Raw genomic sequence first — 17878 nt, 5'->3', positions numbered from 1 at the left:
TCGAACCTGCGACCGTAGCAGCAGCGCGGTTCCGGGCTGAAGCGCCTAGAACCGCTCAGCCACAGCTGCCGGCATAAACATGTACATGAATGTATGTGTGACGAATAAATAATCTCCTATTGTGACTTGTAGCGGAAATTTTTCTACACCTGATAAGGAACAGTCACGGAGTTCAACAGCATCCACTATGGATAAAATTCACATAATGGAACTTCTATTAGACAGAGCATCATCCAGCACAACATACCACAGGCAAAGATCTGTGCGTAGCATGTGGTGAATTCGGCAAAGATGGCGAGAATTGGTAGTGGTGTATTTCTGGTACTTTTTGGTGTCTCTCTGAATGCAGTGGTTGGGACAGTCCTGAAAACCATAAGTGTAATTCCTGTCTTAAGATGCGTTAGCTGCCTTACAGATATAAAAGTGAGCAATTACTGAATACGCTTATACTCAAGTATTCTTCTTCATTTTTGTCACTATTTTATAAGATAAACATTATTGCTGTTTCGTATCTATTCCATAGTTGTGATTCTTCAGTTTCTCCCGGCGTATTTCTTTCTCGAACAGTCCATATGGACCGGCAGTATACCCGTGGACTATTCCATAGTTAATTAAGCTGATATTTTGGATATTTTCCTTTTCTAAACGATTTTGTTCAGTGTTTTGTTTAATGAACACAAAATTCAATACATATATTTGTATTATAAGATGTTCATAATGGAATGTACCATTCCTTAAGTTAATTTACCCGAGTTACCCAATGTGACGGTAACGGAGGTAAACGAACTTACGTATAAAAGTTTTAAAAAATTTTATATAAATCTTCTTATTGTCTTTATCGCGTTAATACATTACTTTGCAAGTTATTACTAGTTTCGGTTGCTAAACAGTCATCTTTAGATCTATAATAGTAACAAAAAAACAGAAAATTGCCTTTAGGTTGAAATGACTTCTAAAATTTTCAAGAACAACATTATTTAATAAGAAATGAACGTTAAGCAGCGAAAATGTATCACTCCTGTAAGGTATCCGTGTCTACGAGAACAATGTAGGCTAGAATGCCATCGTCTGATAGTGTATCTTGAAACTGTCTAAATAATTGGAAATTACCTGTCAGATCAATGTAAGCAATTATCAGTTTTTAAGACATATTATTTAAATAGGAGTTAGAACAGAAATAGAACTGATAAAAACATAGCATGCTCGCTAATGAGCCACGTTTTCAATAAACTCTGAGATACCGCAGTGAATTTACAGAGTACAATTCTTATTCTTTATTATTAGGGTTAGTAGTTGAGGCACTCTCTCACACTGTTGTTGCTGAAATTTCGTGCAGAAAGTGCTAACAAGTCCAGAAGGACACCGAGGTAAAGTTTAAATTAGAAACTCAGCGAGAAAATCTCATATCTTATATCAACGTTTTCCGTGGTGGAAATCCGCTGTTCCTGGAAGGCGATGTGAGAAAAAAAAGCTGTATTTCTTTAAGCATTTAGTACATCAGCGCAGATATATTTAAATTCGTGAAGTAAATTAGTTGCCATTGTTCAGGGAAGGTAAGGTCAACAATTTTAGCGGAACTCATTTCAAATTCAGCATCGATGTAGAGCTCACCTGAGGAGACACGTGAGTAATTATGTATAGATCATTTACATATTTCTTTGATAATATCACCAAATTAAAAGCTACATGTTATCGACAGACTGGTTGAAGTCCAAAGAGTATGCAAAGGAGTTTGCTCTCAACATCCGACGAAGACAGCCAGGAAAGATGTCGAAATATCGTGAAATAGGAAATGATATTTTAGATCCAAACCCCAAAAGTATGACAAAAGTGACATGTTTCACTGATACGTGGTAACGATGGCATAACAGTTGGATTGTAATAACCTATAAGTAGGAGAATTGCGTTCGCGCGAGAGTCGATTTGGTAACTTGCGTACCTGCTGTGAACAAAACGAGGAATAAAAGTTTCTGTAATATTGTTTTGTGTCCAGCTTTCTACATCGGGAAACAATGAGAGTTACAGGAGCGTGGGAAACTTCTTCACAATAGACGGAATATTATTCTACGATCATGTGCTTATCTGATGGAAAAGTGCTGTGCCTGCCTGATAATACAGTTTGGGTGCAGCTGTTTATTTCACTGCATACGATTAAAACACAACGCCTTAAAGACTCGATTGTTCTCAACCTTTCAACTTTTTATTCTCTTTCTCCGTAACAGTATTACCAGTAGGCTCTTTCCTGTGACTACAGTGCAGAAGTCATTTGAACATACATGATGTAGAATACTACAAGATCTTAGGTGCACGAATAGACTTCACATAATCCTGGAAATATATAATATGTTAAAGCCAGAAAGGAAGAGTAGAGTCTACCGTCTCGCTCATTATATGAGGGAGAGTCAAATGAAAACGCGACAGATGGAAATAAACTGTATTATTTCAAAAGCAATCTCCGTAATTGTTAATACCTTTATTCCGCTGTAAGAAAAGGTGGTCGATGCCTTCATTGGAAAGTGTTTACAGTTGCCTACAGAACAATGATTGTATCCAGGCATGCATGTTTACCTCCGAAGCAAATCGACAGTCACGAATGTCTTTCTTCAGGACTCAAAAAATATGGAAATCGCATGGGGAGAGATCGAAACTGTATAGATGATATGTAAGAGCGTCCCAGTGAAACTTTTGCGGCGTACTCGAAACAACATTGGCAACTTGTGGGCGGTCTAATTATTTCGGACGAAGGGGTGCGCGCCTGTCTTTTCTTCCAGTGCGATAGATTTATTAAAGTTACAGCGACTACCTTTTAAAAAAAACTTACTTACTTTTTTGCCATCTGTCTAGGTTTCATTTGACTGCCCCTTATAGATGGAGCACAAGTTAGGATTGCGGGATGCCTGGAGCATGGATGTGTGTGATGTCCTTAGGTTAGTTAGGTTTAAGTAGTTCTAAGTTCTAGGGGACTGATGACCTCAGCAGTTAAGTCCCACAGTGCTCAGAGCCGTTTGAACCTATTGTAGGATTGCGGGAGAATGAGGAAGGAAATTGGCCGTATTAGTTTTAAATAAGTGGTCCTCCCACATCCGTTAAGCTACTTGGTGAAAACACTGCAAAGTGAAGTCTGTATGGCAGGACGACGATTTAGACGACAGTCCTCTCCCATGCGAGGCTCGTGTTTCAATCACTGCACCATATTGATCAGTACATACGTCTGAATGTAAGCAAATTATTAATATGAATTTTATGTCAAACTTAACAACAATATCAGCTTTTTTTCTCGGTAGTGAACGCTCGTATGGCATTATTGGCCGCGAGGTCTGATGTTCTTCGTTCTTCGTTCTCCAGGTACAGCTCTATCTATTGGACGCCACCTCGGCGTCTTGCTCGTCCGATGAAAATGAGGTTAATGATTGAGACAGCACAAAAACTCAGCTCCCTAGCGGAGAAAATGTTCGCCCCGGCCGTGAATCGAACTCGGGGCCCCGCTATCTAGAAGCAGCGACGCTAATCACTTTTTCTTTCATTTTTTTGTTAATATTATCAGCATTTTACCGGGGCGGATGTCACATGATTATCCCTTCAAGTCCATATTTCACTCAGTTTTTTGTTACAGAGGGCAGCGAGCTCTCTGAACGAACGCAGTGAGCTACCGTATCAGCACCACTACACCCCGCCTTGCTGACCTTTTTTTTATGCGGAAAGCGGTTTAACGGCAAGTTGCTAGGCTGTACATAAAAATTTTGTGCATAAATTAGCATAAAATTCTTTCTGTCTATTACCTAACGAATATTTATTACTATGGTGCACTACAGGGCAGGCATGAAGATCACTCAATGCCAGTGCTTATACAAAGTAGTAAAAATGTTACATTCGATAATGGACAGTACGCCTAAAACTAGTAGAATTCACTTACTTAGCTTGTCCAACAAACTGTGCGATTTTAAGCATAATTTATAAAATAATAGGAAAATATTCGATCTCTGAGTTCACGCTTCTTGCGTGATACGCCTACTGCCGAATTACATGCTTTCTAATGTTACTTCCAAATTATACGGAATCACAAAGTCAAAACAAAGAAAGGACAACCGCCCCAAAATAGGGCTTCTCTACGCCCTATGTAGCCGATTATAGACTTGAACAGCTGCAGACGTCAGTTACCAGCTTAAAAAGTTTAAAATCGAGCTTGCGGTATTTCTGTGTTTCGAGTTAGGCATGCAACACTCATATCTTTCCTTCTCAAAGCTGATTCTGAACAAGAGCTGTCAGCTATTGTTCGTTTCGAATCAACAAATAGTGTGTCTCTACTGATGAAACGAAAAGTAATTCGAAACACGAGGTGAATGTCGAAAAATTAAGGAAACATTCACTGTTTTGCCTGTTTTAACTTAAGCCTGGTGTCAAATACACCGACAACATTAAAAGTGTACCGAAGCTGCGTAGTAATCGTAATAGCATAACTCTGAACGCCGTCACACGCTATTGCCAGAAAGCGTACCACGTTGCCTTAATTGTAATATATTAAGGCCAGTAGCTGCATCCTTCCATCGAGGTCTCCGAGACGTTTTATTTCAACAAGATAATTCAAGACCAAGTGTTGGTTGTGCTGCCCTGACCTCTCTCGAAACAGAAGGTGTTCGACTGTGGTCCCGGCGGGTACGTCCTCCAGATCTCTCAACCACCATAAACATCTGGTTGGGTACTACTGTTGATGAAATCTGGCAAAGGGTTGAAGTGGCATTGAATGATGGGCCATTATTTGTCATCCAAACGCAATTCGGCCCGATGCCTAGACGGTTGAAAGTTGTTATAGCTGCCAACGTTGACATCTCTCTCTCTCTCTCTCTCTGCTACATATGGGCCCGGTACACCTCCCAAATCACGTACATATCAAGTCATGTTAGGCCATTATACCTGTATTGCACAGCGTTACACTTCCCGAGTACACTTCAGTTAGGTGGTATACCTGGCGTGGTAGAAGGTCAGTGTGTAACATATCATTTCCTAGTCGAACCTGTGCTCGTCAGAACCTACTGTCCTGCCTTAATGGCTAATGACTTTCTCGTGACGATACGTACTTTCCAGCACATGGTAGAGAGAAACGTTAAAAAGCTCTGACAGGAAAAAGCTCGTTGTTATAATGGGCTATAAGCAGGTGCAGGACATGGATAATGGAAAAGCTTGAATTCTATTCATGAGGTTCATTGGCTGCAGGGGAAAAAGTGAGTGATTGGTACCCGTGAAATTATTGAAACAGCCACTAACCTTTGCCTGGCTCAGTCGCAACTAGTAGTCTCTGTGACACGGAGGTTATATTTTAAGAGTTGATTACATCTACTCAGGAGTGACTAATCCCCAGTGAGCAACAAAGTTGTTTCATCTGGTAAGGTAATCTTTGAAATAGTTCACGAGTGCGTATGCCATGAGATGGCTTGCAGTACCGTTTAGTCTGATTTCCTCAGCGAGTGTTGCAGTTTTGTCTATTTATTTATTGCTTATTTAGCCTGACCTCTCTTACATCTAACCAGGAACAACATTTACAAAAAATATTTTATAATAATCACAGTAATTAATAAATATAATAGTTGGTAGTATAATATCAGTTATAATAATAATAATAGTAACAATAATAATTGTGATAAAATAATGGAGGAATTCAGAACAGTACATATTAGATATTATATAACAAACTCGGTAATGATAATTTGTATCATAATAATTGCCAAAAATAATAATAGGAACTATAATAATAATAAAGGCCAAATTCCAGCAGTACAGCACAGTCGTCAGACCTGAATGTTTGTATGCATCTAGGACAATAGACAGGAATGGACTACCAGACTTGAAAAAGAAAGAAAAGAAATTCCTTAGAAAGATTCTTGGGCCCAGAAAAATATCTAATGAACTAAGATCAAATCAAGAACTTTATCAACGATTTGAAAATATCACCACCACAATGGACATATTAAAAGAATGGCATCAGAGAGGTTTGCCAACAAGATTCTTCTCTTTAAGGAGAACAGGAAGACACCAGTTCCATTGGTGAAAGAAGTGCACTGGGATCTAGAAGAATGCGGGATGACGGCAGAAGAAATTGTGAACAGGCAGATCTTTAGGAAAAAGGTTACGGAGGTGAAGGATTTCTTCGAGGAGTAAACGAGGAAGAACAGAGTATTCTCGGCAGAAGAACGTGCACGAGTGAGCCAACGGATGAAGGAGTACTGGCGAAAGAGGAAAGAAGAGTACTTTAGAAAGTGAGGGAAGTTGTGTAAACGTAGCCCATAGATGGTTGTAACGAAAATAAATAAATAATAAAGTAGTGGAGGCATTAAGATTAATTTTGATAAGTTCAGCACTTTTGAAGCCTTTTTTGGTATTAGAAGAAGTGGAAAGGATAATGAAGGAGTAGAAGATTGTAATGAAAGCGACGGTAGCTGCTAGGAAAGAAGAGAATTTCAATATAGAACTCTGTAGACAAGATGAGGAAAAGTGTTGAGGGGCGAAGGAGCAGAAGACCTCTGTCGCTTCGTGTCGGATCTCCTTTGAAGTTTGAAAGGATTTTCTCAAATATTTTGTGGAATATTATTCCACAGTCAGGTTCCTGATACAGAAAATGATTTAGAGAACGTGACACTGTTGTGTGGCGGTACTCAGCTGTATTCGAACAGATGAAACTTCGTTCCCTTCCCTATCCTTCCTGGACTTGCTACTTTAATGGCCAGCAGTTAATTGTTAAGGTTGTCTGGAGAGCCAGGTTCGTGACCGGCTGCACTTTGTTGTTGACAGGAAAGCGCTCGCTTCGCGATGGCGCCGAACGTGACGACTCTGACGCTGCTGGGCATGTCGGAGACGGACAGCCGGCCGGGGCTGCGCGCGCTGGAGAAGCGCTCGCCTCCAGAGCCCGAGCCGGAGAAGCTGCCGCCTCCAGAACCAGAGCCGGAGGAGCTGGAGCTGGATCTTGCACCGAACTACGAGTGGCGCATTGTCTGGCGCAACGTCATCGCCTTCGTCTACCTGCACACCGCATCGCTGTACGGGCTCTACCTTGCCATCACCACAGCCAAGCTGCTCACTGTTTTCTGGGGTAAGTGGCGATGCGAGATGTTACGTTATTTTTGCCCGGCTACCTCGTAAACAACCTAGGCGAATGTATATCGTCGCTGATTGAATGCAAGTCAGTGCGAATATTGTATACCATCACTCGCACAACCTGAAAAAGACTTAAGAAGTTGTGGAAATACGGGTTATCAATAAAACTGGAAACATGGTCCTGTCGGTGCTACGGTCGTACACTGAGATGGTAATAGTCCTTAAATACCTCCTAATATCGTGGCGGATCTCCTCTTGTCCAGCGTAGTGCAGTATCTTGATATGCCATGCACTCAACAAGTCGTTCGAAGTGAGCTGCCGGAATATTAAGCCGTGCTGCCTCTACAGCCTTCCATAATAACAGAAGTGTTGCCAGTGAAGGACTTTGCGCACGAACTGACCTCTTGATTATGTCCCAGAAATGTTCGATGGAATTCATGTCGGGCGATGTGGGTAGCCAAATCATTCGCACCAATTTTCCAGAATGTTCTTCAAATCATCCGCAAACAGTTAAGGTCTGGTGACTTGGCTCATTGGCATCCATCAGAGTTCCATCTTGTTTGGGGACATGGGGGTCATGAACGGCTGCAAATGGTCTCCAAGTAGCGGAACATAACTATTTGCAGTCAATGATAGGTTCAGTTGGACCACAGACTCCAGTACATTCCACATAAACACTGCCCAGACCATTATGGAACACCACCAGCTTGCTCTCTATCTTGTTGAAAACTTCCGTCCACGGCATCGTGCGGTTTGAGTCACACTCGAACCCATCCATCAGCTTTTACCAACTGAAGTCGGGGCTCATCTGACCAGGTCACGGTTTTCCAAGAGTCTATGGTGCAACCGACATGGTCACGAGCCCAGGAGAGGCACAGCAACCGATGTCGTGCTTTTAGCAAACGCACTATCATCGGTCGTCAGCCGCATGAAGGCCAAATTTCGCCGCACTGTACTAGTGGATACGTTCGTCGAATGTCCCGTATTTATTTCTGCGGTCATTTCACTCATCGTTGCTTGTGTGTTAGAACTGACAACTCTACACAAACGCCGCTGCTCTCGGTCGTTAAGAGAAGGCTGTCGGCCGCTGCATTGTCCGTGGTGGGAGGTAATGTGTGAAATTTGATATTCTCGGAACACTCTCGTTACTGTACATCTCGGAATTGAATTCTCGTTGCTTGTGTGTTAGTACTGACAACTCTACACAAACGCCGCTGCTCTCGGTCGTTAAGAGAAGGCTGTCGGCCGCTGCATTCTCCGTGGTGGGAGGTAATGTGTGAAATTTGATATACTCGGAACACTCTCGTTACTGTAGATCTCGGAATTGAATTCTCGTTGCTTGTGTGTTAGTACTGACAACTCTACACAAACGCCGCTGCTCTCGGTCGTTAAGAGAAAGCTGTCGGCCACTGCGTTGTCCATGATGGGAGGTAATGTGTGAAATTTGATATTCTCGGAACACTATCGTTACTGTAGATCTCGGAATTGAATTCAGAAACTATTTACGAAACTGAATATCTCATGGATCTACCTCCAACTGTCATTCCGCGTTCAAAGTCTGTTAATTCCCGTCGCGTGGTGAAAGTCACGTCGAAACCTTTCCACATGAATCACCAGCGTGCAAATGACGGCTCTGCCAATGCATTGCCTTTTATATATTGTGTGCGCGTTACTGCCGCCATCAGTATATGTGCATATTGCTAGCCCAGAACTTTTGTCACCTCAGTGCATAGCGCCATGTCCTAATCGCGTCCGCGACCAGAGTGTACGCACTCTTAGCGCGGCTAGGCAGGCGAGACAGTTAATACGACTTATTGCTCCGCAGATTTACAAGGAAAAAACTGTTGGCAGACACGAATTGATTCTCTGTGCTTGACTTACGCGAACTCGAGCCAGCTTGATCCTTTAAACCAATCAGTCTCCGGAGCAATCATTTCATTGATCAGTTGCTCCTCCAGTCAACATACAGGGATTGGACAGAAATATGGAAGCACTGCGAGAAATGCATGCTTGAAGACAATAGATACAGATACTAGCTTAATTGGAAGGTTGCGCTGTTGTATTTGACTCGAACGGCACCTGTGTCATGTCCTCAGTACGTTGCCAGTGCCAGTCTTGCTCAGAACAGTGTTCTGTGCAGTTTCGACTGAATTTGTCGCAGTAAGTAAAGTCGAACGTGGAGCTCGTATGGTGAGTGCTACCGTAACCGGGGCAGCCGAAGTGATTCGTGTTTTATAAGCCACCGTATCCAAGATTTATGCCACTTGCAGGTAAAACGGCATCCGCTAAGTCACAATGCGAACGGAAATGTAAGTTCCGTGATCGTGGTAGACGGGTGTTGAAGAGGAATTTCACGAAAAATAAGGGGACAATAGCTGCAAAAGTAATTACAGAAATGAATGTCGCACTCGCGAATCCCGTTAGCACCAAAACAAGACGAAGGAAGCTTCATAAGCTGGGAATTGCTGGCTAGGATGGAATTCCTGAACCACTCATCAGTGATCCAAATGCCCGTAACAGGTAAATTTGGTGTTGAAGTCTAAAAACTAGGACTATGGAACAATGGAAGGAAGTCATTTGGTTGAGTATGTTGCTCACGGTCTCGAACTTTAGGCCGAGTTTACGTCCCAGGACTGAGACATGGCGGGTGGTGCCCTATGATATTTTGGGCAGCTTTTCGTGGTTTTCCAACGGTCCCGTGGTTACTTGGCTAGGTTGCATTACTGCTTGGATTATCTCGCCATTTTCGGTGCCCAGATCTATCCCGTGGTAAAATTTTGTTCCACAATGGTGACGCTGTGTTCCAAGACGACAGGCCCCACTTCACACAGCTCGCATCCTCCAGAATTGGTTTTGTGAACACGAGGATGAATTTTCGCATCTTTTCTGGCCATCACAGTCACCAGACCTCAGTATTATTGAGTCTTCGTGGCCTACCTTGGAGAGAAGGGCGCGTCATCGCTATCTGCTTTCATTATCATTATCGGTCTTGCCTTTATTTTGCCGAAAGAATGGTATGAGATTCCCTGGTAAACCATGCAGAACCTGTATTTATCCATTTCTATACACCTGGATGCTGTTTTGAATACCAACGGTTTTCCAACACAGTATTATGTTGGCAGTTGTGAGAGTCGAAGGGCATGAAAGGGAAGCAGTGGTTGGGAAGAGAATGAGACAGGGTTGTAGCCTATCCCCGATGTTATTCAGTCTGTATATTGAGCAAGCAGTAAAGGAAACGAAAGAAAAATCCATGGAAAAGAAATAAAAATTTTGAGGTTCACCGACGGCATTGTAATTCTATCAGAGACAGTAAAGGACCTGAAAGAGCAGTTGAACGGAATGGACAGTGTGTTGAAAGGAGGATATAAGATGAACATCAACAAAAGCAAAATGAGGATAATGGAATGTAGTCGAATTAAATCGGGTGATGCTGAGGGGATTAGATTAGGAAATGAGACACTTAAAGTAGTAGATGAGTTTTGCTATTTGGGGAGCAAAATAACTGATGATGGTCGAAGCAGAGAGGATATAAAATGTGGACTGGGAATGGCAAGGAAAGCGTTTCTGAAGAAAAGAAATTTGTTAACATGGAGTACAGATTTAATTGTCAGGAAGTCGTTTCTGAAAGTATTTGTACGGAGTGTAGCCATGTATGGAAGTGAAACGTGGACGATAAATGGTTTAGACAAGAAGAGAATAGAAGCTTTCGAAATGTGGTGCTACAGAAGAATGCTGACGATTAGATGGGTAGATCACATAACTAATGAGGAGGTATTGAATCGAATTGGGGAGAAGAGACGTTTGTGGCACAAATTGACTAGAAGAAGAGATCGGTTGGTAGGACATGTTCTGAGGCATCAACGGATCAGCAATTTAGTATTGGAGGGCAGCGTGGAGGGTAAAAATCGTAGAGTGAGACCAAGAGATGAATACACTGAGCAGATTCAGAAGGATGTAGGTTGCAGTAGGTACTGTGAGATGAAGAAGCTTGTACAGGATAGAGTAGCATGGAGAGATGCATCTAACCAGTCTTTGAACTGAAGACAACAACAACAACATGTTTTTGGTGTTTCCATGTTTTTATCCACTCCCTGTAACTCTTCAGGAAGATGCTTCTTACAGCTGAGACTTTCCAGAAGCTTGTGCCGAATAGGTACTGGGAAACACCTACTATCATTGGAAAGCCAGTAGTCCTTACGCCACTGTATTAGGTTCCGAGCACAGCTCACTTACAAGGATTACTTGAAGTCTGATTCATCATCTGCAAGCTGGACAAAGCCCCCTTTCACTTAGTACTGGGAACCAGCCCTGATATACACAGTAGTCAAGAGGATGAGACCACGAGCGCGTCGAGGAGTCATATGTTACAACCATGGGCCACCTGAGTTTCGGCAGCAGTGCTATTTCACACGACCCACATTTACGCTTCACGGTACGTTCCATAGATTGAAAATGACGCTTCATCTTCTCCTTTTTGGACAGACTCCTTTGAAGCTACTCTATGATGTACCTGTAGTAGCACCCATGGTAGAAGGAAAATACCAGATGGTGAACTCAGTCGGAGCTACAAGGTTGTATTGAATTCAGATGCCCTGCTTTTCACACAGTAACCACTGCTACGAACATCCCTGTAGAGAACAAGCTCGTAAAGTGTTCAAAGAGGATTAAAATACTAGAACGTTTCCCGCGAAATGTGTGTTCCCATTCTGGAAACCCGGCGTGACAATTGTTTCAACCTGTCTTGTAGTTTTCTTCTCTCAAAGAAGTCAACTAGTGCCTACTGATGAAGTACAAAAATACCCTTGGATGAAAATAGATCGATCTACTGCATGTGTAGATGCTGGGCGGACTTTAAATTGAGAGGTGAGATGGAGGTTTCTGTTTTCGTCTGCTTGCTCAAATTCAGGGCTACGCAGTCCCAGCAAAGAACTTGTGTACTGACTAGTAGCTAGCGACTGTTAATCCCTCGAAACACTTTGCTATTTTCTCTTAAGCAGCTTATTTCTGAGGGAGAATGAACAGGATACAGTTTTTATTATTCGATAATGTTACACCCAACACACAATTAATTGTGATGAGTAGGACTTCATGTAGGTTATGTCGAAATCGGCACGAAGCTAATGAAACAATCTAGTAATGGTTACATACCTAATAGTGCAGTCACATTAAACAACTATACTAGTTAACTACAACCAATTGCAGTAATAGTTCCTACAAGTAATGATTAGGTTCGTACATGTTACGACTTAGGTTCGTACTGGGTTGGATTAGATTGATTTGGTGGAAGAGACCAAACAGCGACGTCATTGGTCTCATCGGATTAGGGAAGGACGGGGAAGTCGGCCGTGCCGTTTCAAAGGAACCATCCCGTAATTTGCCTGAAGCGATTTAGGAAAACCACGGGAAACCTAACCCAGGATGGCCGGACGCGGGATTGAACCGTCGTCCTCCCGAATGCGGTTCGTACCGGCTTGTGAGGTGCAGCAGAGCAACTGTTTTGACTTGTCCCCAACCGTCCGTATCTTAGCCTAAGATAACATTAGCCGTATTCATTCGACAATGCAGTTCTAGTCTGGGCAGTGCGGGTGTGGGAACAGCCTTGCTTTCGCTAGGTCAGAGACATGCAATGAATCTGCATTCAAGATGTAGCTTCTTAGAAGGACAATGGCTGCTGTAATGGCAGCAAGAGGCCTAATTATCCATTGTGGATCTACAGTATTACAACTAGTGGACAAGAAATGATATAGCTAGGAAACTTTTAAGTGCAAAACTGTATACTTGTTTCAGCATGTTCTTGTTCGCCTACTGCGTCAAGATAACTATCACTTATGGTGTGGAACGTGGATGCCTTACAACACGGCAAAATTGCTTCCTTTCTGTCACGACTGTCAGTCTGATATGTAGCTAACCGCAAAGGTTCGGCAGAAAGTCAGTAATCAATGCTTCAGTCATTGTGTTCTAGAAGTAAATTTCAACGAATTATGAACTCTGGCAGGAAAGGTGGGCTACATGCAGATCATTAGTCATCCGTCGCAGAGCCACATTGGATTTTCTACTTGATGAGGTTTTCTCACCCTCAACAGACATAGACTAGGCATCTATACTCTGCAAATAATGAATCGGCTTGATTGAGGCAGATATTTCTTAATCTTCGAAAGTTTTAATACGCTACTTTTCGAAGTCTGCAGTTCGATAAAACGACTCTGTTTAGAAAAATTACAGTTCAGAGGCGATGTTACATCATATGCTTATACCCTGAATGATACTTTATTTATGCTAGTCTGTCATTCGGTTACAGGTCCATGATTCTTTTTTTCACCTTTATCTGCTGTCTGGGCGTCAAATGCTCTGTCGATGACAAAGTCCATAGAAGCGCAGCTTGAGCTCGAGTTGGAGAAGAATGTTTAAGGAAATCGGACGTAAACGTTTCGTTGTAATATTCCTGAACTCGACTTGGTAAGCTCACATAGGCTTGTACAAATACAGTAGTCAAGAATGGGCGTACAAGTGGTTCGTATGCAATCTCTTTTGCAGACAAACTGTAGTTTCGTAGAATGTTACAAATGAATCGAAGTATACCATTTACATTACTTACAACTGAGCGCCTGTGATCGTTACACTTTATATGTCTAGATACTGTTACTACCAAGAAGTTGTGCTACACGACTATGTTGCGGCTCATTAATCCATTAGTCAATGGTACAGCACTTCAAGCTTCCGTGATGAGCACAGCTTTGCTTTGTGTACGTTTGGAGCTAGTTGCTAGTCACTGCACCAGCTCCTATTTTTCGAGATATAACTGGACTTTACTACAGCGGACAAAATTTCCTCATATATAAACGCATCATCTGCAAAAAGTTTGAGAAGGCAACAAACGTTACCTGATAAATCATTAATAAATAACATGAACAGCAATCGTACTACTATATATCCCTGGCGCAGCCCAGACGGTAATTACGTGTTTGTAGATGGCTTTCCACTCACAATAAAGCATATAGTGAATCCTGCCCGAAATCAGATTGTCAATCCGGTCACAAAGCTGATGAGATACTCAATACACGAGAGCGCTGCTGACACTGCTTAACACAGTGTGAACTCGAACTCCACGGACAGTATTTCGGAGGTCGTTCATGGATATTTTCTGAGAGCTTTACTACAAGCGACCCGTGGTCTCCGGTGGCCCGTTGCAGAATAACTGCATTTTGTGCGCCGTGTATATTATTTGGAAAAATACGTGTTGTTGATAACATAATAACCCATTTTGCTCTTCGACCTCAAGACTGCATTCAGTAGTGCGTTCTGGTTCGGGTTTGCTATTCTGGCAGTGTTAGTTGTACTTTAACAATAATACACTCCATTATGGATAGATTTACTGACGAAGAATTAACTGATAGTTACCACGTCTTCATTGAATACAATGGTAGACGTGTACAACGACACTTTGCAGAGCTGCTTACGCAGCGGCGGCAGCTACCAATATTCAAGCGGTCTTTCTTATCATTATACAAAACGCGTGCTTTTGCATCTGAGAATGGTTGCATTACTCTGTGGTTTGTGGTGTACCTTTTGGTGGTTGCATATTTCACGAGTCTCCACTCTTGTGAAGGTAAACACGAAGGACAAAAAATTAGCTCGCAACGATGAGTCGTTAAGTCTTTACGGCTGGCGCAGCAATCCAGTTACGTGCTCAGCCTTGTGCGCACTGCCTCTGCGTGATCATAAGGTAGCAGCGATCAGTCAGTTATTTATGTTTCATGTGAACATTGCACAGATACATGGGTAAACAAAAATGCAAATGTAGTGTGACTAGGGCCTCCCGTCGGGTAGACCGTTCACTTGGTGCAAGTATTTCGATTTGACGACACTTCGTGATTTGCTCGTCGATGGGGGTGAAATGATGATGATTAGTCCCAGAACGGAGAAAATCTCCAACCCAGCCGGGAATCGAACCTGGGCTCTTAGGATTGACATTTTCTCGCGCTGACCACTCAGCTACCGGGGGCGGACACATGGGTAAATGTAAGGACGTAACTGAGTGGCAAAAAAGGGCAATCATGAGTGTCCGTGTCCATGACGTTACGGTGTCTGACGTTGATGGATGTGTTAGCGTTTCGTGGCAGACTGTCCAACATGTCGACAAGTAGTAGTGTAACATACGCGGCCACGAAGCACGTTAGAATTGTGATCGGTAATACAACGACGTGCCAAAAGCCACGGGATAGAGAGATGCACATACATAGATGGCGGTAGTACCGCGAACACAAGGTATAAAGGGGCAGTGCATTGGCCGAGCTGTCATTTGTACTCAGGTGACTCATGTGAAAAAGTTTCCGACTTGGTTATGGCCACACGACGGAAATTAACAGACTTTTAACGTGGAATGGTGGTTGGAGCTAGAGGCATAGGACCTCCCATTTCGGAAACCGTAAGGGAATTCAATATTCCGAGATCCACAGTGTCAAGAGTGCCCCGAGAATACCAAATTTCAGGCATTAGTTCTTACCACGGACAACGCAGCGGCCGACGGCCTTCCTTTAGCGACCGACAGTAGCGACATTTGCGTAGAGCTGTCAGTGCTAAAAGACAGCGAACCCGCGTGAAATAACCGCAGAAATCAATGCGGGACGTACGACGAACATATCCGTGAGGACAGTGCGGTGAAATTTGGCCTTAATAGGCTATGGCGGTGAACGACAGACGCTAGAGCCTTTGCTAACAACACGACGACGGCTGCAGTCCCTCTCCCGGGCTCGTGACCATATCGGTTGGCCCTAGACGACTGGAAAATCGTGGCCTGGTCAGATGGGTTCCGACTTCATTTGGTAAGGGCAGATGGTATTGTTCGAGTGGGTACAGACCCCATAATGGTATGGGCTGTAAAACTGGTCCAACTGAACCTATCATTAACTGCAAAATTGCTATTTTCGGGTACCTGACTACTTGGAGACCATTTCCGGGCATTCATGGACTTCATGTTCCCAAACAACGATTGAATATTAGCGGATGACAATCTCTTGTGTCACAAGACCACAACTGTTCACAAGTGTTTTAAGAACATTCTGGGCAATTCGAGCGAATAATTTGGCTACCCATATCGCCCGAAATGAATCCCGCCGACCATTTACGGTACATAATCGAGATGTCGGTACAAAATCCTGAGCCGGTAACACGTTCGCAATTATGGACGAGCGGTTCTAGGCGCTTCATTCCGGAACCACGCTGCTGCTACAGTCAACGGTTCGAATCCTGCCTCGGGCATGGATGTTAGGTTTAAGTAGTTCTACGTCTAGGGTATTGATGACCTAAGATGTTAAGTCCCATAGTGATTAGAGCCATTTGAACCAATTATGGACGGCTATAGAGGCAGGATGGCTCAATTTTTCTGCAGGGGACTTCCAGCGACTTGTTGAGTCCAAATCACGCCGGGCCAAAGGAGGTCCGACACGATATTAGGAGGAATCCCATGACTTTTATCACCTTAGTGTAGGTCCTGCGTGAGAGGAACCGGAGAGGCGTTTCACGAAATTATGAATCAAAATCGATACTAAATCCGACAGGAATTGCTACAGGCAAGGAATGATAGACCTTCCACGCCTGTTAGCAAGAGAATATTGCGACGGGAACTGCAGGCAGTAAATAATTTTAATCGGTCACCTCGCAATAGACCATTGCTAACACAGGCACATAAATCAATAGCATAGTTTATCGCACTGGAAGAATATATGATTGGTTTTCTGGTCACTCCCCACCTCCTTACATGTTGATTGCCCTGCAAAATCACCTGATTCGCCGGCCGAAGTGGCCGTGCGGTTAAAGGCGCTGCAGTCTGGAACCGCAAGACCGCTACGGTCGCAGGTTCGAATCCTGCCTCGGGCATGGATGTTTGTGATGTCCTTAGGTTAGTTAGGTTTAACTAGTTCTAAGTTCTAGGGGACTAATGACCTCAGCAGTTGAGTCCCATAGTGCTCAGAGCCATTTGAACCAACCATCACCTGATTCGAGCCCCATAGAAAATCTGTGGGACAAGTTGGAACAGTGGGTAAAACGCCGACATTAGCATCCCCGCAATTTGACGGCTTAACCTGAAGACAACTTCCTAGCCTAATCCAGGCGGTTATCAATCCAGAGGCGGGATTATCCGGTATTAAATTATGTCTGTAGTGATTACTCTAGATGGACTAATTTTTTGTCCCGTGAGCTTATTTTCACAGAAAAAAAGGCATTCGAGTATTACTCTATATCGAGCCACAGGAAGCCATATCTATAAAACAAAGCTATAAACTACACCAAAACACAAATTGTCGTTGGATTTCACTCTCTGTATCGTTTGTGTATGTTAATAACATTTTGCTTCATTGGAGCAAATCTGTACGCACATCGTCCGTGTATTATGTTCCAAAACTGATTTTATTCCTGGCATATAAGCGACGTCAGCGTGTAACTTTCCGTGGCATCTTGAATTAACAATTGTAAACAACGGACGTGCATTGAACCAGCCAGTTGTTAACAGGCAGAGGTAAGCAGTGGATGTTCTACCGCAGTGTGTCACATTGCAATGGAGCAACTTCTCTAACTCAAATGATGAAGATAGCCTTTTGAATGTTTTGAAGAAGAGAAAGTGTCTCGCAAACCTTGACTACAGAACAAAACAACGACGCATGGATGCCTGCCGGAACTTGATTGAAATGCAAAACAGAGGCAGCTCTTTTCTGGAAAAATCATCACTGGTGAAGAGAATTGGTGTTATCTATAAGAATCTACCATAAAACGACACAGTGTGTAACACGCCCGA

The 17878-nt window shown here is 43.1% G+C and overlaps 1 protein-coding gene across 2 annotated transcripts in view; it reads left to right on the top strand.

The window, feature by feature from the left end:
• LOC124776575 (acyl-CoA Delta-9 desaturase-like) overlaps positions 1-17878 on the top strand; it is a 136911-nt gene that overhangs the window by 81674 nt on the left and 37359 nt on the right. For both annotated transcript variants that reach the window (XM_047251622.1, XM_047251623.1), the window contains exon 2: positions 6784-7081. In XM_047251622.1, coding sequence (XP_047107578.1) covers positions 6802-7081 — 280 coding nt within the window. In that variant the 5' untranslated portion in view covers positions 6784-6801. The remainder of the gene's footprint in view (positions 1-6783; positions 7082-17878) is intronic.

The sequence above is a fragment of the Schistocerca piceifrons genome, chromosome 2, assembly GCF_021461385.2.
Source record: "Schistocerca piceifrons isolate TAMUIC-IGC-003096 chromosome 2, iqSchPice1.1, whole genome shotgun sequence".
In the NCBI taxonomy this organism is placed as follows: Eukaryota; Metazoa; Arthropoda; class Insecta; order Orthoptera; family Acrididae; genus Schistocerca; species Schistocerca piceifrons.
This window is presented reverse-complemented; position numbering and strand designations above follow the sequence as displayed.